The sequence below is a fragment of the Varanus komodoensis genome, unplaced genomic scaffold (genome assembly GCF_004798865.1).
Source record: "Varanus komodoensis strain SLA01 unplaced genomic scaffold, ASM479886v1 scaffold5, whole genome shotgun sequence".
Classification (NCBI taxonomy): Eukaryota; Metazoa; Chordata; class Lepidosauria; order Squamata; family Varanidae; genus Varanus; species Varanus komodoensis.
This window is the reverse complement of record NW_025336087.1, coordinates 16,427,686-16,454,316: the sequence shown is the minus strand read 5'-3', so window position 1 is coordinate 16,454,316 and position 26,631 is coordinate 16,427,686. Positions and strand designations below refer to the sequence as shown.

The window sequence follows — 26,631 nt, the reverse complement described above, 5'->3', positions numbered from 1 at the left end:
TCCCCCAAGAATCTGGCTGACAAACAGGTAATAAAATTGAGAGACTCAAAACTTTGCCCAAAGCTCTGTTGGCCTCTAAAGTACTTTTTGTTTTATTGTACTGTGGCACAGTTCTAAGTTTATGCATCCATAAGAAAATGGGAGTGTCAACTTAATATATGTTAAGTTTCCATATTCATTCATTCATTCATTCATTCATTCATATCTCTATCACCCCTTACAGCAAGGAGCTCAGGACAGTGTACATGGTGCTCTTTCCATTCCACCCTCACAGCAGATTAGGCTAAGAACCACTGACTGGTCTAAGATCAACAAGTGAGCTTTATGGCTAAGTAGAAACTTCCCAGTTGTATCCTGACATTCTTACCACTACACCATATTGACTTTCAAACGTTTCTTCTCCTTCTCCTCCTCATCATTATTATTAGACAAGGCACAATGAAAAATATAAAGCTACCTCTTTCCATCCTGGCATCTGTCATATAATCAAAATTTTTCAATTTATTATAGTTTCAGAGTAAACAAAAATTATATTGTGGAAATTTCTCATGAATTAGCTGTGTCCCCACTGGTTATCAGTTTCTTTATCCAACATGTAGGCTTCAGCTAAATCATACTGATCCATGCCAACAGAAGGCAGATATTGTTTTACTGTAAATTGCATTGAAAGAATAAAAGAGACAGTGCTATCATGTGGCCAATAAACAGAACAGCAGAATTTCTGGGAGACCCGACTACAGGATCAGAAAATTCCTCCAACTTCATAGCTGGGTCTCTCCACTCGGCCTCCCCTCACTCCCCTCACAGTTTGTTGGGAAGACACTGTGCCAGCTGTTTCCCTGAGGGTGTAACAGTGCCCTTGGAGATGGGAATTAAGAGATATGCTGGGGTACAGGGAGCAGTTTGGCACTCTCAAGATACAAGGTATCCTGACAGCTCCTCCGCCTGCCTCTCACTTCAAAGCACCCTGCTTAACCAAAGTCAGCCAAATATTTTGCAGGGCAGGAGAATTTAGAGGCAACCTTCAACTCTTTCTGCCCCACATAGGACACCCATAACACTCTGAGTTTGGAGGGTTATGGGCAGCCAGATCATATTGGACCCTCAGTGAATTGTTAGCCTCTCACTAACTTTCATCATTCACTACTGAGACTCATCCAAAGTTTTCAAACCTAAATCTTCTATCTTAAAATCTTGTGCAAATAACCTAACATCTTCCTCCTCTATAATAGCATTGTTTCCTGGATAACTAATAAGTAATCCACATGGGTCTTTAGATATTTGAATATTATCAAGGTGGATCTCTCATGAGCTATATCTAAGTAATGCAAAAACCATTGAGTGATAATAGCTATCCTTTTATCTGTGAAATATCCATGAAGTGTCTGTGATCAATAGTTGGGATTTCACATTGCAGAACAATCAATGGGGCATAGTATATAGTGACCCTCAGCAAATCAACTGCTGATGCAAAAGCATAATTGCTTGTTCATTCACTGTGTGAAAAGTCACTAATTCCCTCCACACCTGTGGTCAAGGATGTCTTTACTATACATAAGTCCAAAAATTAGATTGAATGGAGACTTAGTTTTCAGCATCTTTAAATTCCTCCTTGAGAAAACCAGATGCCTTTCACTGTCTCCTGCAAAAAGAAGATATGAGCCTTTTTTAAAGCTTAGACAAGGATATATCAGGAATAGGCAGCTATACAATTTCACTTCAGTCCTGCCAGCTAAATTCAAGCTAAGCAATTGCTGGCTCAAGATTATCAGTAGCTGATTTAAAACTGAGCTTCAGGAACCTTAATTATGTCATGCCATTAACTAGCATTGTCTTTCTCATAATCTTCCTTGTACTTTAGAAAGCACCTTTCTATTGTGACAGTTAAGCCCTTTGAAGTTGTTATCTAGAATGCATGCTTCCCACACTGGTGAACTTCATCTGTGGTTTTATTTACATAGGCCTGTTTTTCAGTGAAGTTCTTCCAGTGCTTACATGTTTATCTGGGTTACCTAGAAATCAAGCGATTTGTCCAGATTAACCTAAACCACTTGAAACCAAACCTGTTGAATAATCCTACACACACATAAAGACTTTTCAGTGCACTTATTATAAACATGTTTACAAACACATATCACACAGGTGCAGAAAGAAGAGGGCTTGGATTGGATGGAATTTCTTGATGAGAGTGCAATCTGTAACAAAGCCAGGCTTTCAGATTTTTTAATGTGTAAAACTGTTATGAGTTGTGGTAGCAACTGAACATGTTTGTTTAAACAAATCACATCAAGATTCTATGTGAGCCAGAAATGTACAATTCAGACTACTCTGAACACCATGCTTACGTTTTTTAATTATTTTTAACACTGGTCCCAGAACAGTGTTAGATTTTAACCTAGTGTTTTCTCTTTCACACATTCTCTCTTAATTGCTTTTTCTCTGTATAGCCAGACCAACCAACATGTAATATGTGCAGGCCCAGCATTCAGGAATAACCCACTGCTGCACAGACTCCTGACTGTGGCTTCGCACCCTGAGCAACTTTGAGCCACCATTTTACACTTCCCAGAATGCCCCTAACCTGCCCACCAAGACCACTGAGGTCCACTGATCTAGGAGGGGCCTTCCAGAGACCCCTTTGCTGGCCCTGCCTATAACAGCCTCTTTCTTCTCTCAATGCACCATCACAGATCTCTGTGCATCCCACTCTCTGTTAATATTCTTTATGTCTCTCTCTCTCTCTCCATCACATGTTCTTTTTCTAAGCTGCCGCATAAGCTACTTCTATGCTGTGTCTTCATTCTGTCTTTGTACTCCATGGCATTCTCCTTTTCTTCTTTCAATTTCAATCTTTCAATTTCTCCTTTCAAATTCAATTCCAATTTATGTTCAGTTTTGGTTCATTTACAGCTTCCCCTCCCTCCCACTGCATATTCTTATGCAAACAAGAAATTCGAAGAATCATTCTGCATGTTGGATGACAGCATGTTCGGGTTTTACAACTGATGAAGATGCAGCCTGCCTGGATTTTCTAATGGTGTGGTCCTACACATGCCTGCTCAAAAGTATTGCTTTCAGAATAGTGAATTTAGCAGCATTCCACAGTCTGGCACCATCCACCAGCTAGGCTGGCTGGGATGTTGGAAGCTGGAGTCCAATAAAAGCAGGGAATGACAACTTCAGGAAGGCTGGCATGTAGCATAAGCCTGATTCTAGCATTCATTTCATTTGCACACTGTGTTTCATAGATATACGCGTACACTTAGGGTGAAACCTATGCATGTTTAGACAGGGTTTTTTTTACCCCACAACTCCCAGCATGTCCAATTAGCAAAAGCAATGTAGTGCTTAGTAGTGTGGAGGGAGTCTCCAAGACAATTAAACTGTGCAGTAGGATTTGCTGGAAAAACTGGTGCAAACATTCACCAGGAAATTATGGATCCAGGAAAACAAGCAGTAGTGCCGAACATAATGCAGACCCTCTCCTTCCCTGACCTCCACCGTTGATGATCCTGTGTGGGCTGCAGATATTCCCCCAAAGAAATAGGAAAGGGACACAAACAATAGGCTTTCAAAGCTCCCTGGGGGTGGATAGGTGGATACATTATGTTGTACAGACCCAATCTAACTGCATTTTAAACATGCTATTCTATGTAAGATAATAGCATATTTGATTGGGACATTGAAAGAGCAGCTCCCAGGACAGACGGTTGCACACTTTAATGCTAAACAGGAAGTGGGGGAAACAGGATACATAAGCCAGAGGCACAAAGTCGTACAAGTCACTACTTTAGATTATACCACCCACACAGATCTCACTCGTCACCCACCCTGCTCTTTGGAGGAGTGTAGATGCAGTTTGTGGAGCACGGGTCCACTGAATTTGCATGCCACATACCTGAGAATCCTCCACATGAAAGGACTGACTATGACTTATTAGGGCCCAGCACATGCCGATTATGTTTGTGCCAAATTTAAGCCTCTGGTTCTCAGCACATGTGTCTTCCAAGACATATTTTCGGTATGTCTGGCAATGATTTCCTGTTGCAAAGTTAGTAACTGTGTTATATAAAAGCATGTACTGGATTGTATTTTGTTAGTGGCAATCAGTTGTTTTGGGTATTTCATTTCAGGCTATTTTCTCACTAAACTTGAAGAGAAAAGTCCATGATAAATGGTTATTTGGCATCACAGAAATATCCAGTAGATGGAGCTGTTTAATCATTACCTAAGCAGTATAATAAATGTCAGTGATTAAATGAGGTTAAGAGTTTCAATGCACAGGAAAGATGTGATTCCTTTAGTGCTCAGCACAAATACTAGGAAATCAATCACAAACTTCACATTCCTTTTTGTGAGCTTTGTGTACTTAATGGTATGGTGGCTTTCCTGCTATGTGTACGACAGGGAGAGAGAGAAAGGAACAAAAGGAGGAAATGAAGGGGTGAGGCAATTCATAATTCACAGCTTTATACAACACTTTTCTTTCTTGGATCAATGCTTTGCACCCAGCCCATATCACGGCTGGCCCTAGTCTTAGAACTCCACTTGTGCTGTTTGCCAGCATTACAACTAGCAATAAATAGCCTATCAGTTAGTAAAACAAGGTGCATCTACCCACAGCTTTGCAGTAGAAATTAAAACAATTAAAAACAAGCAAGTGTGCATCATATCACAAAATAAGTCAGGGAAATGAAAGCTCTCAGTTCCAAAGAAATAGTCTTCCAGGACAACTGCTGCCAAGGCCCTATTTCGTATGGCAGATATTCTCACCTCATAGAGCAAGCCCTAATACAGTTGGCACTAGGAGAGGCAGTCTGAGGCATGTGGGTATAAAGGTTAAAATTACCATCTTGAATTGGCCTTGGAAGCACCCAGGAAGGTTTATTAGGAGGCAAGAGGAAGCATCTTGCCCCGAAGGAGAAGGCGTTCCAGAAGTTCCCCTAGCTGGAGAACAGAGAGCAGATTATGCCAACCCAGCCTGAAAGTTAGGAAGGTGTGGGTCAGCATGGCAAGATTTGCAATATCAAAAAGACAGACATTGCACTGAGCCAAAATCCCTCCCTGTACTATGTAGGCAGTGAAAGTGAGGCACTGTGGTGAATTTTCAAAAGACTAGACTTCATGGATGAGAACAAAATCACAGCATTGATGGTCTTTTGTCCTCTTGGTTGTTCAAAGGACCACCATTTTTGGCCACCATTTTTATTCCCTCCCCTTTGCACAATACCTGAAGGATGACCATGGCTACAACATCATATAGCAGCAGTAAAAAAAAAAAAAGATCAAAGGGAGAAGCATTTCCTCCTTTCACCTAACAGACTAGAGTTTGATGTGTTGAACTTTCACACCATCATTAATTCAAGTTCCAAACCTGTGAAGCAGGGCGCTCACAGCCCCATTAATCAAGGACTCTGCATCCTCCTTTAGGGCTGACAGTTTCTCATCAGTGTCACACCCATCCTGTTGGAATTCAGCTTCTAATTCATTCATTACCATCCATTCAAGCACTGCCTCCAAGAACTGATGCATAAATGTTTTAGACAGATAAATGGGCAGTGTAGTATAGAGGGTAAGCATGAAGAGGAGAGAGAAAAAAGTCCTATTGTGTTAGCACTAGCAAGAGATTGGATGTAGCTGACTTGAAGGAAAGAATTCTGGCCTGGTATCTGTAAAGTGCTATTTCAATATTTGCATCATTAATATATACTAAGTGGCATGAATTGCATATTTGAGAAATGTTGGTCGTCTATAATAAAACCTACCATCAACCCAAAGATGTTCTCTGAAGAGAATGTTAAGAGAACAGCCAGAAGAACACATGTAACTTGATCTTTTCAGTGAATATACAAAACAGCTGGCCTTTGTGTATAATAAAAAAGAAAGACTCATGTGTGCCCACACAGACATGTGAAACAACTCATTTCTTCCAAGCCTTATTGCAGGATTTTTGTAAAGGCCCGTGAAGGCAGGGACCTATCTTGCTTCACTTTGTAAAAATACAAAAAAAAAGCCTGTGTGGGAGGCTTCCTTACTGATTTGAGCAGGGAACATAATTTTGTTGTTAAATGATATATTTTAAAGTCATTATAGCAATGAGTTCGCCCCTCCTCTTCCTCCAAGCTGGTCAAATGGGTATCTTAAAAACAGAAGCTCTACCAACCAGAACCCAAAATATTGGTTAAGGTTTAAAATCCTTTTATTTGGGGACCTCGAGGGACTCTGGTACAACAGGCTTTTTGTCTGCAGTCTGCACACGGCGCTCCCAGACTCATTTGTTTGTTTTATTTAGCCCTCATGGGCAAATTTCCTCCATTACAGGTACACTCTTTCCCCCACCCCGCCATCTTCAGTTGTGCTCTGTCTGAAAGGAACGGATATGTGTGAGGAAGGTAAAGTGTGGAATGAAGAAAGGAAACACAGAAAAGGGTTGTCTTTACTGTGAAGAGCTTCTGCTTTGTTTGGAGGATGCCCTTTCTATCAGCAGCCTGGGCTGTCATATTACAAACACGTGAAATGCATCCACATGGATGGGAGTCGAAATGAGCATAAGGTCTCTGGACAGTTTTAAAGTGGCAACATGCCTGCTTCCTCGCTGCAAGCAAGCCAGGAGTGAGACACAATCTGGCTGCAGAGACCAGCCTGCTCGTTTAATAAAGCACTAATCTTGTGTAATGTGAGTGAGCTCACTGCCATAGAAAGTACTAATTATCAGCAGCATTTTCCAAAGGATATGAATAACTCCCCCCTGTGAGAAAGAGGCCCAAGGCACAGCCTGAGTGGCTGTAAGTGCTTAATCCACAACAGGAATGGGTCCTGTGGACTCCTTTACAGCTTCGCTTGTTTGCAAGGGACCTGAATAGCAAAATGGTGATCATTCAAGTTTGGCGGAAAATGTGCCAAAAACAATACCTGCTTTCTGTTTACTTGGTTAGGCTTTGCTGATATCAAAGTTGGCACTCAGCAATCTAATTGAATTATTTGAAATTCAATTTCCCTACAAGGTTTTTAAACACCTACTATTGCTGTCTGAAGTATTTATATTTATTTATGGCATGCATTTATTATTCTTTTTTAGCTGTCCAATTAGGAATGGAAAATAGCTTCAGTTGTACTTTAGGGACTGAAAGACGGGGGATAGGAAATGTTTGATCCATGGATTCCCCTCATAAGTTGTGATCATATGATATATATGGGTGGGTCCCCCACCCCATCCCACCCCAACTTTGGCAGCAATCCAGACTTGTTGAGACTTAAACCATACATTTTCCTTTGCTTCTAATGAAACCCTAAGAAGCTCAATAGGACTAACATGAAAACAATGAATGGACTCATTATTTGGGCTTGATAGATGTATAGACAGAATGTGAAATTTGCTACCACAGGATGTTGTGAAAGACATGCGTTTGGACAGCTTTAAAGGGGAATCAGACAAATTTAGCAAGAGATAAGCTTCACCAATGGCTAATAGCCATGATGGCTGTATTTTATTCCGCTACTGGAGCAGTCTGCCTCTGAAAACCACTTGCTGGGGACATGGAAAATTAGTTATTGCTCTCCTGTCCTGTTTCTGGAATTGCCATGGGCATCTAGGTGGTTGATATTCAAACAGAATGCTAGACTAGATAGGCCTTTAATCTGTCCCAGCACAGTTCTTATGTTCCTATGAAACTATGGATTGCTTGTTTAAATTATGGCTTGTTTACTTTCAACTTGAGCCTACACAGGAATCATGGTTTATCTGAGGCTGACATAATGGTCCGCCTCTCATATACCTGGAAGCTTAAACCATGATATGGGTTCTTAACTAAGCACAACATTGCTTTGCAGTGGGCTGGTTCACATGACATGCCTGGCCACTGTGGATTAATTTACCCATGAGAAGCTGCAGCATGTGCCAGATGCCATTACAAATATGCAAGCCTGACTGGGTGTTTCTATGGCTTGCCATGTTGTCCAAACATGGTTGGTAGAGCTTTTTTGAGGACTAAATATCCCCTGCATAACCTGTGATCTACTTCAGGACCAAAGTAAATCACATTATCTTAGTCCACTACAGCAAATGCAACGATCTTGTGACTTATGAATTCACCTTAGAATAAAGCTTTGTGGCCACTGTCCACTTCATATATTGCGTGAAGAGTTATCCACAAATTGGAAGAATTATATAAACATACAGTAGTACCTTGGCTCATGAACTTAATCCATTCCAGGACTCTGGTCGGGACCCAAATTGGTCATGAGCCAATTTCCCCATAAGGGTCAATGTAAATAAGGTTAATCCATTTTGCAACTATTTTTTTTACTCACAAAAATTTGAAGCAAGTGGAAAAAAACAACAAAGATTGCGGCCATCTCCCCCCCACCAGCGATCATGTGGGGGGGGGGGGACGCGGGCGTGATCGCGGATGTGCGAGGGGAGGCAGGCATGGGCGCTCTTGGGCAGGGAACATGGGCGCAATCGCGGCCCTCTCCCCCTTCCCAGCACAACCGTGGTCGCACCCGTGCAGGGAAGGTAGGCGCGCTCACGATCGTCACCCAATGCAGAGTTCGCGACCTGTGGGAAAATGTTTAAGAAATTTTGTTCGCAACCCTATTTGGTCGTGAACTGAGGCGTTCGTGAACTGAGGCACCACTGTACTGGATGAGGAGAGAGAGAGAGAGAGAGAGAAAGATGGACCTCATTATCAGAGGAAACTGAAATGCAAAAAGTACAGATAGTGATAATAGCCTTAACTGTTGCCATTCACAAACTGTTGTTGGCTAATAATCCAGCTATCAGCAAACTATTCATGAGCAAAGGAAATTCAAGGACAGATATCACTGTGAAATTATTGAAGTAAATTCATGAAATTCAACTGTTTTTGCCTTGATTTGTAGGCAAATCACACTATACAAGTCAGTTGGCTCACCATTGCAATGGCATCTATGCTATCACCTAGTTAGATGAATGGAAAAATACATTAGAAGATACAAATTCATACTCCCTCCTCTTTCTTGGTGCTGCAGATGCTGGGACCCAAAGAACATTGTTTTAGCCCAAAGGGGGCATGTGTGGTCGTCGCCCAGAGGATATTCACTCTGCAATAAGAAATAGGAGCTCTCATTTGCTTCCCCGCTCAGTGTGCTACCAGCCTCCAGAGAAATGGTCCAAGAAGGCATTGAGAAGGGAATGGGGGGCTGTAGAGGAACAAAGGAAGCTCTGTTGGGAGGAGAAAGAGAGTGGCTGGCACTTAACCAAAAGATTTGTGCTTTATTCTCATCCCATCCTCACCAAATAACACCCTTTGGTCCTGTACCAATTAACATGGTTCCAGACTCATTAATCACAAATGCATTTATTTTTGGAAACTGCAGTTGACTTACATCAAGTCAGAGCACTGGTTCATCTGGCTCAGTGCTGTCCTTAATTAGGACCTAACTGTGTGACACTAGCCATTTGATTAGAAATCGCATGGATTAAACAATATGAGATATAGATAAATGATGATAATTTGACATTTCTCACTCCTGGAGCACCAAATCTGCATTTAGAGGAAACTGTATTTTTCCCCCACAATATGATCATGCAGGGCATGATTTCTTACTCAGATCACAGCCAGGAAGGGAAGATTTAAACCTTTCCTCCTTGCATGCCATGGTGCCAGTTGCTATTCCCACCTCCTGTGCAAATCGTTTTTAATTCTTAATTTTAAAAATGCTAGGATGCTAATCATAATATTCATGTCACATGTAACTAAGCCTTGACTGGCAGTGACTCTGCAGGGTTCCAGACAGAGGTCTTTTCCAGGCATCCCTCTGTATGTTGGGATCAAACCTGGACCTTCTGCCTGCGAAGAATGTCCTCTTCCATTCAGCTGCAGTCATTATCCTGCAGCCTGTAATCAACCAGAGACGTGTTAGGAAGTTGTGGAGGAAAACCCCCACTAACACAAATAATTATCCCGTGTTCAGAAAACTTGCAGCTGGTCATTGGATGAGCAGCTTTGCTGATCATGAGATGATCGAACATTGAGTTAAATTTCACATTACACTAAGCTTGCACTGAAATCTTACACAGAAATAGATAACCAAGCTAACTAACCTGCTTTCTTGCCTAGTGCACAAGCTGCCTTTTTGCCAGATGGGATGGACAAAGACTACAAGAAAAAGATGCAAGTGGGTATACTGGCAAGCAACTGACCCTATGTCATCTCACATAGGAGAGCTAACACAGGAATACACCCATCTTCCTGTATTCAGCCATATAGAACATTTGTCATGTCAGAAGTATCAGCAACCAACTGGAGAGCCTCAGTGGACTGATACAGCTCCCCTCCTTGGGAATCCTGCCAAGCTGGATCAGATCTGGAATTGGATTTCTTAAGATACCCCAGGCTAGTATTAGTATTCAAAGCTTTTAAAGACCTGGACCTAACTCAATGTTAACGATTTATTCAAAAGTGCAGTCCTATCATATAACTGGAGGTTATTTTTCAAAGGAACTTGGGGAAGAGACATAGCAGTTTATCCTCATGTTGCTAAGAAATTTTACTTGATTTTGTTCTTGCAGTCCAGTTCGTATGCAGACCATTGTGTCAATTTTAATAAAGCCATTTTAAGGCTAAGCCATGGATACTACAAAGAGATCTCTGCTTGTGAAGGAAACCCTGCTGTATTCCAGACACCTCCAGGGTGCAAGATACTAAGATTTTCTTTCACTCACTCATATTCTTGGGTGGTTTCCCCAAACTTAAAAAAGAAGCTTTAGTGAAATTTGAAGTATTACTGGACAGATGGATGAAAGTAATTTTGCTTGGCCCATAAAAAACGATTCCAGTGTGACGGCTCATGGTCGGATCTGCAATGACCTAAGCACTTTTTTTGCTCCAAAGCTTTGCTTGTCAATGAGTCCTCATGGATTAGAAGCTTACTCCACTTACTGGAATTATTTTTGTTAACTTCATATGCATTCCAGTCAGTGTATGAAAAAAATCCACTGCAAAGTCTGGTATTTTTACAGTTGTTAATTCTGGTAAATTGCCAACAGCTGATAATTTCCATGGGAAAAAGTAACCCACAAACTCTGAAAAAGAACAGGTAGGCTCATAACTCCACATGTCATCTAGCACATTGCTTTATGAAGTGTTCAGTTAGCAACACAGTAGAGTTCTTACTTGTACAAAGAGGCTGCATGGAGAAACTTTCAGTAGAACCCAGCTGTATGATCAAAATAGATGCTCTTTTATGATATTACTTTCCCGTATAAGAGTATCAAGACTTCATTGCACTGGGACAATGCAATGGTCAACAGAATAGTAGTCAATAGCCAATAAAGGACTGATTTTTCTAGCAATTCCTGGTCAAGTGTTGAGTTAAAACATGAAAATGAAAGTCATGTGAAATTGATGATTTTTTTTCTACTTCAAAACAAGTTCCATGATAATTTTGATGTTCAAAATCCAATTTTGCGCATGTACTGAAACTAAGATTTAGATGCCTACATTTGTGTTTTATTACCTACTTCACATATACCGACATCATTACAGCTGTATGCCATTTCTAACTAAAATATACATATCTCTGGAAATCACAGGACTTCAACACCAAACTTAATCTCTATCTTTCACAAACCATGTAATTAACTTCTGAACATAGAGCACAACTTAGTGAAAATCACCAGAATAATACTTCAATATATGACTCACTTTTCATGTATTTTAAGCACCTGCAAATTTCATTAATTTCACATGATCAACTGAGTGCTCAGACCAACTGATTTTCAAAGACATATTAAGTACGTAAAAGGCAGTCAAAAGCAAGGAGTGGGAGATTTGCAACTAGTGTAATTTGAGGTACTGAATTCCAGCTTCTAGGAACCTTTTGCCAGATCATTAAGTCATTAATATTTTTAGCAGTAAATGTAATTTCAGGCTTGCTTATTAACATGAGCATTTATCATCAAACTCTTCCCACATGACTAGGGGACATGCTCAAAACATGTCTGTGAATATCTAAGTTTAAATGAAATAATATAGCAATAATAATAACTTTGTTCATATAATCACCTAAACAATAGTTTAGGTCGAGAAATAGAACCACAGTTTAGGTCATGTTGTTAGATTCCAGCTCCCATTATGCCCAGCTAGATGTCTAATGATCAGGAATGATGGGAGTTCTAGTCAAGTAACATTTGGATTGTGACAGGTTTCCTGATTAAGTCATTAGGAAAAAACATAGTGAAATTGACCTTACTTTCTCTAACTTTCTTCCATATGCAAGAGGAGGGAAGTTGATATGTACATGAATGTCATTCCTGCTTGTAAAACATAATTACGTCCTTTGGCAACCCTGAACATGAACACAAGCAAAGAAATAATTCTCGGGAAACTTTTATAATATCCTTAACTTGAATTCATATTCAAAAGTGCATTTCTGTACAAATGCACACTTCTGAAAATGCACATTTGCACAAGTGTGCATTTGAGCAAATCTGCTCACCCCCCAAATTCATATTGACTTGGAACTACAGACTTTGTTTGGAAAAACATGATTTTTTTTTTAAATGTGCCTTTTTACAACTGGAAATAATTGAGCATTTTAAAAAATGCTCATTTTTCCCCAAAGGGCAAAATAAATAAATAAATCTGTGCTTTGGGGAATGTAAATGAGGCAAAATGAGCTTTGTGGAAGAATCTGGGGAAACTCAATGAACCTAAGCCCTAGAGAAAAGCGAATACTTATGCTTCACTTACTTACCTCAGTTAGAGAAGCCAAATGTAAGTAAGCCAGAATTTGAAGCCACAGTTGAAACAAACCACAGTTCCCAGAGTTTGTACAAGTGTTTAGGTCTAAAGCAATTGTGAAAGCTTTCACTGAAAGAGGTTTTGTTTGTTTGTTTGTTTTTGAATAAGTTTTATTCTTAATATATACCTAATCAAAAAAAAAAGACCTAAAAAGCATCAGTCATCGATAACATCAGACCTATTGGGTCAGCATCCCACCTTTTTTCTTTTTATATTAAACTATAAACATATTTAAGTCTATGCATAGTCCCGTTTCTCTAGCCAACGATAAAAAGAGTCCCAAGTTTGATAGAAGTCTGTATCTTCTTTCTCCTTCAGAGACAACTTTCACTGAGAGAGTTTCGATGACATGCTACCCCTTCCTGTGATTAAACTGCACAGTGTGCATTGTCTGGACAATAACCTAAGATTTGCTGAAAAGCCAATCAGATCTGCTGTGGTTTATTCACTCCCTTCTCCCCCTGCCTGGTCCTCCCACCATCCTTCATTCACAGTTGACTCCAATTCCCATGATGCTTTACTCCTTCCCTCGTTCAGCAGCCTTTTTATCATTGGTCCACTGTGTGCTTAGGTCATGCTTTTGCTTCGCCGCCTCCCCTCACCAAGACATCTCGCCACCGCCACCACCCATTCTTTCCCATATTTATATTTCTAATAAAATCTGCAAAGCTGTGCATGCCCTTCTGTGCTTTCTATTTGTGTCCTGCTCTCTTTGCCTATGCTAGTTAATTCATTCTCCTCCCCACTTGGAAGCACCTCTCGCTACATAACACCTCTCCCTCATGCTGCCCACCTTCCAAGACTGTGACTTACGTTGCAGCGATCACCCTGGCTTCCAACACCATCGGCACAGCTGTTTGCACTCACCCTCACTCCTGCCTTTGTTGCTTCATCTGCTGAGACCCCCCCGAGTTCATGCTGCCAAGCTGTCACTCACTTCGACCCACATTTCCACCCCATGGCCCAACTTCTCAACTACCTTTCTCCTTCCTACCATCCTACTTGTAAAAGAGCTACGTTTCCTCCCAAGAATATGCTGTGTTTCTGCTCCAAAGAAGATCTTTACTGAGGTTGAGATTTTCTCTGCCCAATCTTACAAGATAAATCTCAATTACTGCAGCCCAATGACATGGCGAAGGTGAGCAGCCAAGCGTGCTCTGTCATCATTCTTGCCCTTCCTGGCTAAGAAAAGTTAAAAGGGTGGGGTTAACTGGATAGGTCCAGCTAGTGGTAAATTCACATTTGCATGAAGTAATGGTTCCTGCTGGGAACAGTTCCTTAAAGTGGGTGTATTATCATTTCTGAAAATTCCCACACTTTTAAGAGTCCAAACATAGTCTGTGGAGAACCTGGCACATCTGTGGTAGCAACTGAAGCTTTTTTGGTTTTGCAATGTAACATTCATATAGGCATGATATGCTGTGCTAACTCTAAATATGTAACAATGCATTAATGGTTGAAATTCAGATGGCTAAATTGGGTAATCAAAATTTGAAATCAAAGGTAAGGTGTGAAATAGAATGGAAGTGGAGGTGAATTGCAAGTGAAAATGAATACTCTTCAGTGTGCAAAGGAGTGCTGTGCAAAGCTGTTGAAACAATGAGTTAAAATGAGTTGAAGAGACATAGTTCATTTGCAAAAAGGGGGGGACAACAAAAGAAATGGAGCAAATATTTGAAAAAACAACAGGAAAATCTGAAAAACAGATCAGTCAGTCAGATGGCTTTGTCCTGTTCACAAAATGCATTCTTTCTTCATCCCAGAGAGGAAACGAAAATCTAACACCCAGGTTTGTCCATGAACCTGAGTTAGGATTTCATTTCCTGAAGTTTAGAAATTGGTTTTATATGGGTCTTGGCTCTCCAATATTAAAGTTTATCACATGCTTAATATTGGCTAGTTTGAAGGCAGGCTTATCTTGCAAACACAATATTCAGGGCACTAGAATGTATTCCATTATGAAAAGGTAGGAAAAATATGAATGGGATTAAATGGAGAGCAATATTAAGTTCTTATTGCTTCCAAGGATGTGTTAGGCTTCCAGAAATGAAAATGGAATAGTGGCAAGTTGTCCTGGGTGGTAGCAAGCTCCTTCCTGCAATGCTTCAAGTGAAACTGTGCTTCAATGCCCATTAAAACATATTTGTTCCAGCCATAAAGTTATCTCAGTCCTGAAGCACACAAGAGACGTAAAAAGAGTTTGCCACCTTTTTCATTTTCTGTACTGTCATCTGCAGCAAATAGTAGCTCTTAAGGAGGAGCCTTTTAAAGCAAAAACCCAGCCATTGATAAAGACTGTGGTAATTGTTCAAGACAAGATTCTTCAGTAACTTCTTTCTGAAGCTGGCACATGTGATGTGCAGAAGTAATACAAGCCTGTATGTCTGCAACAGAAGAAACAGATGTTTCTCTGGATTCTTAGCACCAGAAGGCAAATAATAACCATAGCCATGGTATCAACGTACATTCAATGGACTATAAATTGTCTGACAGTCGCGTACAGGAGGGTATACTCTGATTTGGATGAAACAAAGCCATATTTTAAAAGGAAAAGGGCAGCTGAGTGAGCTGAAGGTGTACTTTGTTTGCTTCACTTTTATACTCTGTAATGCAACAGAGCATTTTGTCTGTGACATCTGCACTTAGGTAGGACAGTGCCCCAGTCTAGTTAGAAAGAAAAGGAAGACATAATGATTTTGGACTGCAAGACAGAACACACCTCAGGCAGTGGCTAGAATGTAGTGCATTTAACTCCAGTTAACGCAGCCTTCATACCCTAAAGCTTAGGTAAGACAGGCCTTCGCAGATCAAGCCCAGGGGAGCTTGGCCTCCACCAGTGCTGTTTTTGATCCAGGAAGAAACTCTCTGTTAAAGACCCGAACACATCTAGGGCCTGTCTAGCCATCTAGGACTTGTTAGGAGATGGACAACAAGCTGCTTTCTTTGGCAAGGTATCCTGGTAAATTGCAAAATATAAATTGTTTGAACCATTTGAAGCAGCTGGTTCATGCTGGGACTATGAGTTTCATTGATGCTAGAACTTGCTGTTCGGCTCTAGGTTGATTCATAGACAGAGTGAGTTTTCAGGGGCTAAGGGCTCATCTGGACCGATCGCCTTGGCTGAGAAAGTGTCTAATGCAACCTTGCCTAGCCTAGCTTCCTCCTGTTAACTGTCATCAGTACTAGCGGGGGAAATTGCCAGGAATGCTGGGAGATATAATCCAAAGCATCTGGACAGCACCGCATTGGGAAAGGCTAGCTTCAAGCATCTGTGATTGGATGTGTCTAGACCACTTTCTAAATTCCAAGTAAGCAGCTGTCACCAACTAACTTATGTCCCCAATTATAAATGCTGTTATTTATGCTTAGGATTTTTTTAAAGTTTAGTTTAAGGATGAGGAGGGAGCAGCAATCCTTTACCAACTTCCCTGACAGAAATTCCTGGGTTTTTTTTATAAGATTGACTTCTGAATAAACACTATAGGATAACATTCTAAAGGCTTCAGAGAAGAGACAGGTTTCAAGCTGGAATATGAAGAAATTGTGAGAGGTTGAGTGGACCAGAAATAAGGAAAGTTCTGTAAAATTGTCTGAAGCTCACTACATGAAGCTCAATTCCAGAATGGCCTTGACATTCTTATCTCATCTTATGCATGACCACAACCACCACCTTAAACACTTGACTGTTTTTGTTTTACCAAACTAAAGTAACTGCTCTAGAGAGTTGCTTGCTAGGAAACATGTTTCTTCATTGTTCCTGAAGCCTGACCTGTTTCTTTTCTTCAAAAGCAATGCTACAGCCTCTAAAATCTTTAGGTGCCTTACCAGAACACTGCCATCAGTCCAGCGGAAGTCACTTTCATACATTTTATCATTTAGACCAATCCACTGGTAGTCATGTCCTATACCTAGGGGGGAAATGAAAAAGCGAAATAGTTTTGCTAACTTTTCCATAAAAGGGAATTGTCTGAAAATGAAAGCATTTTCATCGACTGAATCAGGCTTCCTGTGCTTTCTTTTTTTAACTCAGAAGACAAATGAATACTTGTAGAGCTCTCCCCCACCCTATCCCTTTTTTGAAAGCTCATGATATTTATAAAACTGTTTTCAGAAACTATATTTTTAACTTATCTCAAATTTTTCAGTTGACTGCTGTAAATAAAAGTATAACTGCTTTTCAGATAGCCATATAAAATGTTTGGCAGTTACAATTATTTGAACTAGACTGCTCTGGAACATTATTACATTTAAATAATTTCAACTTAACAATGGTTTTCTTGTATAAGACCAATAATTCATTCATAGACATGGACGCATGTATTGATTGCATTCATATTGAACATGTCTTCTATCCTAGAACTCAAGGGGAGTTCTTTGGGGTTCTGTGACAGTCACCCATCTAACATGGACCAGGTCCAATCCTGTATTGCATACAGTGGGGCTACAAGCTAGCTTAATTAGGAACATACTTCCTGCTCATTACTGTTGCCGTCTGCTATTGCTTTCCCAGCTCTGTTATACACGCTTTGAAATGGGATAGTCCAGACTCCTCCCATAATGCACTTACTGTGATCCACCCCCTTATTGCGCATGTGACTGCCCGATGCAGATTGCGTGCTCCGAGGTGTAAGTCTGCGCTGTTCTGTTGACATTGGAGGTGGTGGAGTGTACACAGTAGCAAACCCTCATTGTATCATTTATTTAGGTATAATAAAATCCAGAATGCAGTGGGCATTCAGAATTCCCTGACGTAGGTAAAAACTAAGCCTCACCTGTGTATAGGGATCTCTGTGTGCACAACTGAAGTCCTGCTTAAAGTACAATTGTGCCCCAGGGATTAATTTTAACTCCTTGTTAAATTCCTTGTTAATTCATTTGCAATTCAGTGGGAAAAAAGAGAAACTGAGATCACAAACAACAGAAATGGCCACCATCCTATTTCCAAATCGATATCCTATCTCTCATTTAGCTGTAATGTTCTGCAGTGCCATAGCACTGATCTTTTCAAGGTGATGTCCTCCTAAGACTGTTTTCAAAAATATGTTAAAAGCAGAGATGTGCCAAAGTACTTGGCAGACAATCAACAATCTAGCAGCTTCTCAGAAGGAAAGGCAAACTTGACAGCAAGAATGAAGATGTGTTTTTTTCCACTAATATTACTAGGGACTGACTCTTACTCAGGTGTTAAAATAGCTAATGAAGACTTACGTGCATTAGTCTGGAATGATACCCTGTGTTTTCAAAACCCACTTGAAATGTCAACTCCTTGTAACAGAGCATAAAGTGACTGACGCTGCTGAGTCTGTGAGGGGCCATATTTTTTAAAGCACCTGGACATAAGATGGTCTAAGAAAAGGAACCTCATCCTGTTTCCAAACACCTCACTTCAGTTTTCTTCACATGTAATGTTCATGAATTCAGTTCTTTACTCTTGTAAAATATTATTTCCTTCAAAGTTCAGCAGTTTCTCCCACCCCAGCTAATGAGTATGACAGACCATATGAAGGGACTAAAGTAGCCATCAAGGACAAATGATTTCCCTTGGAAGGGATAAATGCTAACTCACATTTTAGAAAACATTTAGAGGCCTGGTGCTTACAACCATTTCATTCCCTATGCAGTCTTAGGCATATCATTGAATTGAAATGCCACATACGGTTCACAAAGAGCTGCTCCTCATGAGACAGGATGCTCGTCAGATGGGCCCCCTGGAGGCGGCACTCTCTCTCTGCTGCGTCCCATGTGCGGCGATGAGCAAAGTATTTGTAGCACTGGCCCTGGAACTTGTGCCACCCATAATCACAGGTTTCAGTGTCTGCAACAAAGAAGGACAAAACTCTTAAGTTAAGTACAACAGAATGATATTTCGGGCTACCAATTGGCTGTGTCAGCCAACCCTGCAGCAACATTCAATGCCAAGGTGACCTGTCTAAAGAGTATTCAGATTTTTTAAAAGTAAATAACCAAATAACCAAGCAGAACATGGACACTTATGTACATGTGCTGATTTTTCAATGTGTCTGTGTCCCTTCTAGACTTTATTCTTTGGCCTCTCTTATCTTCAGATTTGAGCAAGTAGCCTAGGGCAAGAAAGCATGGTCTGGAAAAGTGAATTTTACTAAGGAATGGAAAAATAATGGCAAACTGGTGGACATCACAAAGGATTGGTGGATAATCACACTGAAGGCAGAAGCTCTAACCAACACAGGTAAACACCTTCTCAAGAATTCAACATCTGCTCATGAAACCAGGCCTTTCTTAGATTTCCTCACCATAGCAGGCTCTTGCTCTGTTAAAAGCAGAAAGTATCCTAATCTGGATAGTACCCAAGTTATACTTCTTCACCAGAGAGAACTACGACCATTAAATTTGCCTATACAGCTGTTTGGACAATAGCCACTATCTGTGGGTTTTTCAAATGCCTAACTTCAGCTATTAGTGCAAACAAAAAAGCAAAAAGGAAATTCTACATGAGATGCCAGATCCCCCATTCCATGTGGAATTATAAAAAAAAAAAAAAAATTGACCTTCCAGTCTATGTCATGTAAATCTTGGACAACTGTGCTATCATTTAACATTCCACAGGAAAAGGGAGCAGAAATGAAACTAAGCTAAAAGTTTCTTTAAGCCCTCTGGTATCCTAATGGTTGAAAATGGCACCCTGTTCTGGACAATTAAAGCTCACCCATTTACTCTGTTAACCATTATTAAATTACAGAGTCATAAACTCACAGAACTAGATGGGACTCTCTAGATCACACACGACTGGGCATTCGGCTCAAACAAGCTGCTCTCCATGCGCCCCAAACTCAGATATTGGAACTGAACTAGACGGGGAAAACACTGGATTGAAGTAATGGAACATAGTGGGGCTGAGCAATGGCTTGGTTCTATTCTCTTGCATGTTCCTTTTCATGTAAAAAGTTGTTGCCCTAAGATAAAATACCCCTTGCTTCCCATTACTTCTAGCTTGAACAAGTCTCATTGAAATCAATAGGATTTGGTTTCATCACAGCTAAATTGTACCACTAATTCCACAAAAGTTTTTTGCTGGAGTAGGGTCCATGTAGTATCTTAAAGAAAGGGGGCACATATGTTAAAACTACAAAAAAAGAAAGAAAAAGGTTAGATCCAAGTGGATTTGGGGGATCAAATACAGAAGAGCTTTGTGTGGATGTAGTTTGTCTTGGTAACCTCAAAAATACTGGCTGAATTACTTATTTCAGGAAAGTGACCTGAAACAACTGCAAAAACTGCAAAGTGGCTGGCACACAGTCATGGGGGAAAATTATTGTTGTCATGAAGTTCAAAGCTCAAGTGCTACCTTAAAAGCGGTTAAGACTGCCCAGATAATAATGAAAAGGCCCCTAAGGAGAGCCTTTTAATAAATACAAAGGATTGTTTTCTGAAGGCAGCTATAAAATTGGAATATGAAATAATGAAATGCATATTGTCTGTCCTCACATGATGGATAGCCCTGATAAGAATGCACTGCTGAGCAGCATCTGTATATCAGCCAATAATTCAACTCTGCTAACAAGAAGCAAACATGAAGCTTGGAACTTAGCACATTTCAATGGCTTCCTGTCATTTATACTATGCAGATTACTGTAAAACTACCATTTCAACTCTATTTTAAAGCACTTTAAACTATTTTAAACTACTTTATTTATTGTAAGCTATCCCAAGATGTTCTGTAGAGAATGGGATAGAAACGCTTTTAATAATAAATAAATAAATAAATAAATAAATACCATAGGACCTAAAATGTCAGTGTTCCTTTCACCTGTGGTGCTCCCCTGGTAGATGGTCTTTTACCACGTGGTAGAGCATTTTATTTATTTAGAAATTTTATATTTCGCCCTTTATAGAGCCTCAGGATGACAAAAACATAAATACTTGTAAGACAAAGCTTAAAGCTGTCTACAAACTATGAGTATTTTACTTTTTCAGTTATTCCTTGTAACATTTATAAACAGCTTTTCTGCCAGAAAAGAGTCTATGATATGCAGCCATTTCAAATCCGTGTGTGTGTGTGTGTGTGTGTGTGTGTGTGTGTGTGTGTGAAATACAATAAACTTGCCCCATTGCTTTGGATTAGTATTGGACAAAACTAACCTTAGTCAGATTGAGTCCCCACTACTTTGCACATTGTAGCCAATTTCTAGCTGATTGTTCAGGGTCTGAATAAACCACAGTGATGAGTGGAATCTGATCTTTTTTCCCCTCTGAGGATGACAATATGCAGAAACATGTTTGGCATATTATATCTTCCAATAAATCTTTCGCTTTGAGTTCCTTTCTGACAACTTGCTTCCTCTCTTTTTACTTCGTTACTGCCCCTCCTTTTTTTGTTTATACAAAAATGTTAAGAGAATATGTTTCAATAGCTTCCTATAACCTATAACTTGGAGTGTAGGAGAGTGGAGCTCCTAGCCCCCTTGAAAACCATTTTTAGTGTCCCAGGTCACTTCAAAATTCTTTAATTGCTGCCCATTTCATTTTAATGCTATATTTAATGCTGCATTTTAAAATGATATTTTACATTTTGATTTTTTTTTCTTTTTAAAGTATTTTATATTGTTGTGGTTACTTTTAAAACTTTTCAAAAAATATTTTTGGCACAATCCAATGAGGCTGCCTGCAACCCTCCAAACTTGGAGAATTATTAACAACAAGAAGGATCTGAGTATGGATTTCCTGTTCCAAGCTCCGAGAGATTTTCTGATGCTTTCTGGGTTCCTCGGATTGCCCTATTGTTCTGCTTATTTATTTGTATTGTGTGTTTAACTCTGAGTGCTTTAGCTGTAGGACAACTCATAGAATGAATGAATGAATGAATGAATGAAATGCCATCTTGAAGTAGTAGCCTGCACTATGGCATTGTAGCTTTCTTTGAAAAATGGAAGTCTGAAGGTATTTAATGATTTTCCTTTTTCAACTACAGAGATTTCAAACATGTAATTCTCCATGAACATTCCAAAATGGCAGATGGCCTAGAGGTTTTATTTCCTCTTAGTATAAGGTCTATAAAAGATATAGGCTTCCTAACAAAAAACACAAAACTGTTAGTGTAGAGACACCAATAATTTTTTGAATTGATTAATAATTTAGATATAAACATTAGGGTGCATTTTACTATTTCACTACATCTGAAGCATTCATAGTCAAAATGTATTACATAAAAACTGAAGCGGTGCTTGGCATTTTTACAGAGCCTTAAAAGGTGTTGCTGTAAACCCATGAGTCATTATAGTGCAGAAGTTCATTTTTATTTATGGATTCTGGGTATAACATTTAAATTTCCTCATATACACATCATCTCTTTATATCTACAGAATGGATATACTTTTCCAAACACTGTATTAAAGTTATATATCCTAGGTTCTGAACAAGGGAAGGTATTGTTTTTCATTTTAGTGTTGGGGTGGTGGCAATTATTGCAACAAATCTGTAACAATGGGTCCACTGCCTTCTTTAAAAGCCCTGCTAAAAAACCAGAAAATGAAGTCTGAATGCCAGTTACTACTGAAGTCAGTAGAACAGAAAGCTCTGGGTTTGGGCTGTGATGTCCTGGACTGGGTTTGCATTGCCTTCAGGCATGACATTCAGTGAGTGGTCACCAGCAGGTCACTTCCTGGTCTAATCTATCTCACAGACGTGTTCTGAGGACAAAATAAGGATATCCTATGAATGCATCTTGGAGGCCGAGGAAGAATAAGATGCAGATGTGGTCAGAACCTCTGTGCGTGCCTATTTGGTTCATTCAAGCAAACCTAAAGCCAGGCCTTCTCCAGGAACCTTGAATGTAAGGCACAAATTAAGACCCACTGGGCTATTCTGGCAATGTAACTGGGTACAAGGAAGGTATGCTGATGGGGGAGCAGCTAGCATAGCATCAGGTTATGCATATTCAATTGCATAATCTGAACTGACTCTACATTTACACAAGCTGAACATTAAGCAGCCTGTTTGTACAAGAGTTTGGAAACTACACAAAGAGCATGGTCTTCAGTCATGGAAACAACCATGTTCATGAAAAGTTTGCATGTGCATAGGATTCCCCATGTGAATAGGAGCCTTGCTTTTGCTCCTGAGGATCAGACTCTATCCAATGGGTTCAGAGTACCTAAAACAAACCAAAAAACATTAGGAAGAATTTCCTGGTGATACAAGCTCTTACGACAGTGGAACTAACTACCTCAGAATGTGGAGGAGTCACCTTTGAAGGAGGTTATTAAGCAAAGGGTGGATATTCACCACGCAGGGGTCCTGTAGGAATAGATTTCCTGGTTTGTCAGGGGATTGGACTAGAATATTGGAGTCACACCCAGGTCTATAGCATGTGAATATGGTCTGCTCATTGACCAGCAAAATACATATTAGTCAGGAGTAGGGCTTGCTGTCCTGGCTGTTCTACTTGGCGATGACTTAGGAACAATCCTCCCATCCAGCAGGGCCGTGTTCAGAACAAGTTTACTCTCAGGCTCCCAGGAAAGCTTAACTGGCTTGGAACTGGACATGAAACGAGGAGATGTGGTTCTGTGACAGACCAGCTGCACTGCATGCAGAAGCTGCTAGGTTCAATTCCCAGGATGGACTGGAAAAGTATCAATCAGTGTTGACACTATCGGGATAGGTAGGTCAATGGGTTGAGTCAGCATAAGGGAGTTCCCTTTGTTCCTAAGCTTGCAAAGGAAGAACTTATGAGTCCAGTTTAACTAACTGCCTTTAAAAAGTGACTTTCGGATTTTTTTTTCCTCCCTTCTTCCCAGTCCTCTGCTGTGAGAACTCATCTAGAAACTTTTCAAAAGGAGTTCCTTCTTTCTTTTCCAAACTATAATGACTTCCAGAAGAATGCCTGTGGGCAGAGTCAACAGTAAGCACAAACATTTGCATATTAAACTCCTTTATACAACTGAACACTTCTACTAAAGAAATCATTCTGCTTAGGAAACCTGGAAGAAAAGAGGAGGAACAAAGAAATGAAATCAGACCATAACTATACTGTGCCAAAGAGAGATGTCTACTTACTCACATTTGCACCGGTACAGTTTAGGTAACAGATTCAACAGTACATATAACTTTAGTGAACAGTGTAAGCTATGGAAACTTTGCTGAGATTCATGTATGAACATTCCATTTTAGTTTAACACAGAGAGAGAATGGGGGTTGGGGGAAGAGAGAAGACAAGATGAGTTAGACATGTTGTCTTGATCCAGTTACTGTCCTACTAGAAATGCTGGGTCTTGGGGTCCCAACCTTCCAGCTTGGAATGAAGGCTGCTCCTACTGAGGATAAAAATTGAGGGTACAGGAAGGGGAAAGAGGAGGCCAGAAGTACCCTGCTTGACTCACACTTACACATAAGTAAAGAAACCGAGGAGCTTGGTTTTCTGACACCTCCTTTTAAATTATTCAAAGCATCCTTAACTCTTTCTACTGGGCAAGAATGAGTCTACTAATGCTAGAACTCAGGTTCATCTTACTAAGATGAATGGTAGCAGTTACCACTCCCCAAGCAGGACACCTGCACTGTATAGACTGATGCTACTCCAGCCTTTCTTCAATCTCTGGCACCACCAGTGATGTTCTCTGGTAGCATCCATTTCCTCTTTCATCTTGGTTAATAATTAGTGCTATGATCAGCCAAAACATATACAAATTTATCAGAATGAACATAGAATATATCTCAGTTCAGTCCAACAATTTATATGACCAAGCATCCAAATCATGGATTGATTCTCTAGTTTAGGAGACTGTGTGGCATGTCCCTTTAGCCTAATATACCCGAACCCAATGTTAGTCAAATACTGAAGAAAAGTATTCAGAAAGTTCCCTCACTGTTATTGGAAAAAAAAGTGAGGAACGTTCAAAAACTAGTAAATGGCAAGGAAGTTTGGGATTTCCCAGTTATAACTTTTCTATCTTTTCCCACTGTGGAAACTAACTTTGGCTGCAGTTCTCAGCTCCTCCTCAGTACTGATGACCACTTCCAAGTTATGACACAGAACACATCAAAAATGGCTGAATGCCAACGAACAATCATAAATTATTTTATCCTTCTTAGCATGGCCAAAAGCATCTGCCTTGTCCCATCTTGCATAAGAATATCAAACATTCACAATGATTTCCCCTAAATTAGCAGTGCATTATGAGAAAATAACAAAGAATGCAAGGCACGAAACACAGTCAAACCCAGCAAGCATTCATTTGTGTCTTTCTATGGCATGGAAATACATTTACCATCTTTTGGGCTTTACTTTAAGTCTGATGAAATCAGGTCCAATGACATGAAATCTTTCAGAAAACCATTTGTTAAGCCAATGCACTTTGTTAAATGAAAAACGCTGGTATGAATTCCCTCCCAAACCACCATACAATTGTAATTGGTGGAATTCAAATTCCAACAGTGATTAATAGTGGTCTGGTTTAGACTGACTAACTATAAGATGTTCCCACAAACTAGCTCAAATAAACTCACCGGTTGGTCATAAAGAAAACCTTAAAGCTACTGTGATTTTCGAGCTATTTCACTTGATGGAGAATGATATTCTCAGAAACAAGCTTATGCTGTAAAAACATTGTAGATTTCTTGTATTAAAATAGCTGATTTTAGAAGACATTTCCAGATACACTACTGAAAAACTGAAACATAATGAGTGCTGGATCTACTCCTATGCCTGAGGTTTCAACATTAAGAAAATAAAACCCAAAAAAGGTCCCTTCAGGCTTATGGATTTTTTAAAAAGCTCTTTCAAATTCACAGCCTTTCACCCAGTAGGCTTAGGATGAAAGACAAGCCTGAAACATGCCAATATTAATGTAATTATGTCTGGAGGACACTCTTGTTCTAGCAATGAGTACATCCAGTCAAAGCAAGATGGAAAAAGGAGGAGATATTTTCCTACATCTGTAAAGGGGCCCAGCTTACACCATTTGAATTTTCAGCTCATTCTTCTTCTTGGAAATTTCCCTGTTACCTTTGGACAGGACTGAAAAACCCATGCTGAGAAACTCATGTTTATTCTGTAATACCACCTTTCCAAATGCAGGCCAGGGGTGTGATAACAAAACAGAGCTGGGAAGCTCATGGCAGGTACATAATTAACAGCTAATGAGGGTCATTATGTGAACATGTTTCTTATGCTTCAAGACCACAAGACCTAGACACAGAAGAAAAGAAAACATGATGTCAGCTTGAAAAAAAGCTTCTTGGTCTTGGTCAGGAATCAGGCAGCTCCTTAGGTTTATCTCATACTGCAGGTGCTAAATTTACATAGCACAGTGAGGAAAACAGGCATATATGGTATTTCATGATGTTTCGCTCTATGCTTACATTGTATCCACATTTTCAACATTTTCTTCTGTGTATGCATGCTTGTTCTGCCTTGTGTTGTAGTGTTTTATTGTATTGATGGGTGCATGTACGTACAGATTTGCCAACCAAGGATAAGACTGTGGCCATATTTTCATTATTTAAACTACAAACCTCAATATGCAATTGGGTATTGAGGTCATCCTGTGTATCATCCCCCCCCCCCCCGCCGCTCCAGGCGTTGCAGTACCATGGCATTAGGGAAATGTTATAGAGTTAAGCTCATGGGTAGGCCTATATGCATGAATTAGACAGGCAGCAGCCTTCCAGGTTGCTCCGTGAATGATGCCATGGGAAAGGTCTATGTAGCACACACACTTGTCACCTTTTGCATGCTGAATTAAATAGTTCAACAAATATCTGAATGCCAGTAAAATTGTAGTTTGGCAGGTAGCTCGGTTTGGGAAATGAAGAAATAAACAGATTTTCTGGATTTGCCCATGGCCAGCCAGGTTCTTCCAGGCTCTCT

The 26,631-nt window shown here is 40.0% G+C and overlaps 1 protein-coding gene across 1 annotated transcript in view; it reads right to left on the bottom strand.

The window, feature by feature from the left end:
• VCAN (versican) overlaps window positions 1–26,631 on the bottom strand; it is a 147,055-nt gene that overhangs the window by 11,426 nt on the left and 108,998 nt on the right. Inside the window, exons 11-12 of the mRNA XM_044446193.1 lie at window positions 18,442–18,600; window positions 16,611–16,693 (exon numbers count right to left, since the gene is read on the bottom strand). Of these exons, the coding sequence (XP_044302128.1) occupies window positions 16,611–16,693; window positions 18,442–18,600 (242 nt within the window). The remainder of the gene's footprint in view (window positions 1–16,610; window positions 16,694–18,441; window positions 18,601–26,631) is intronic.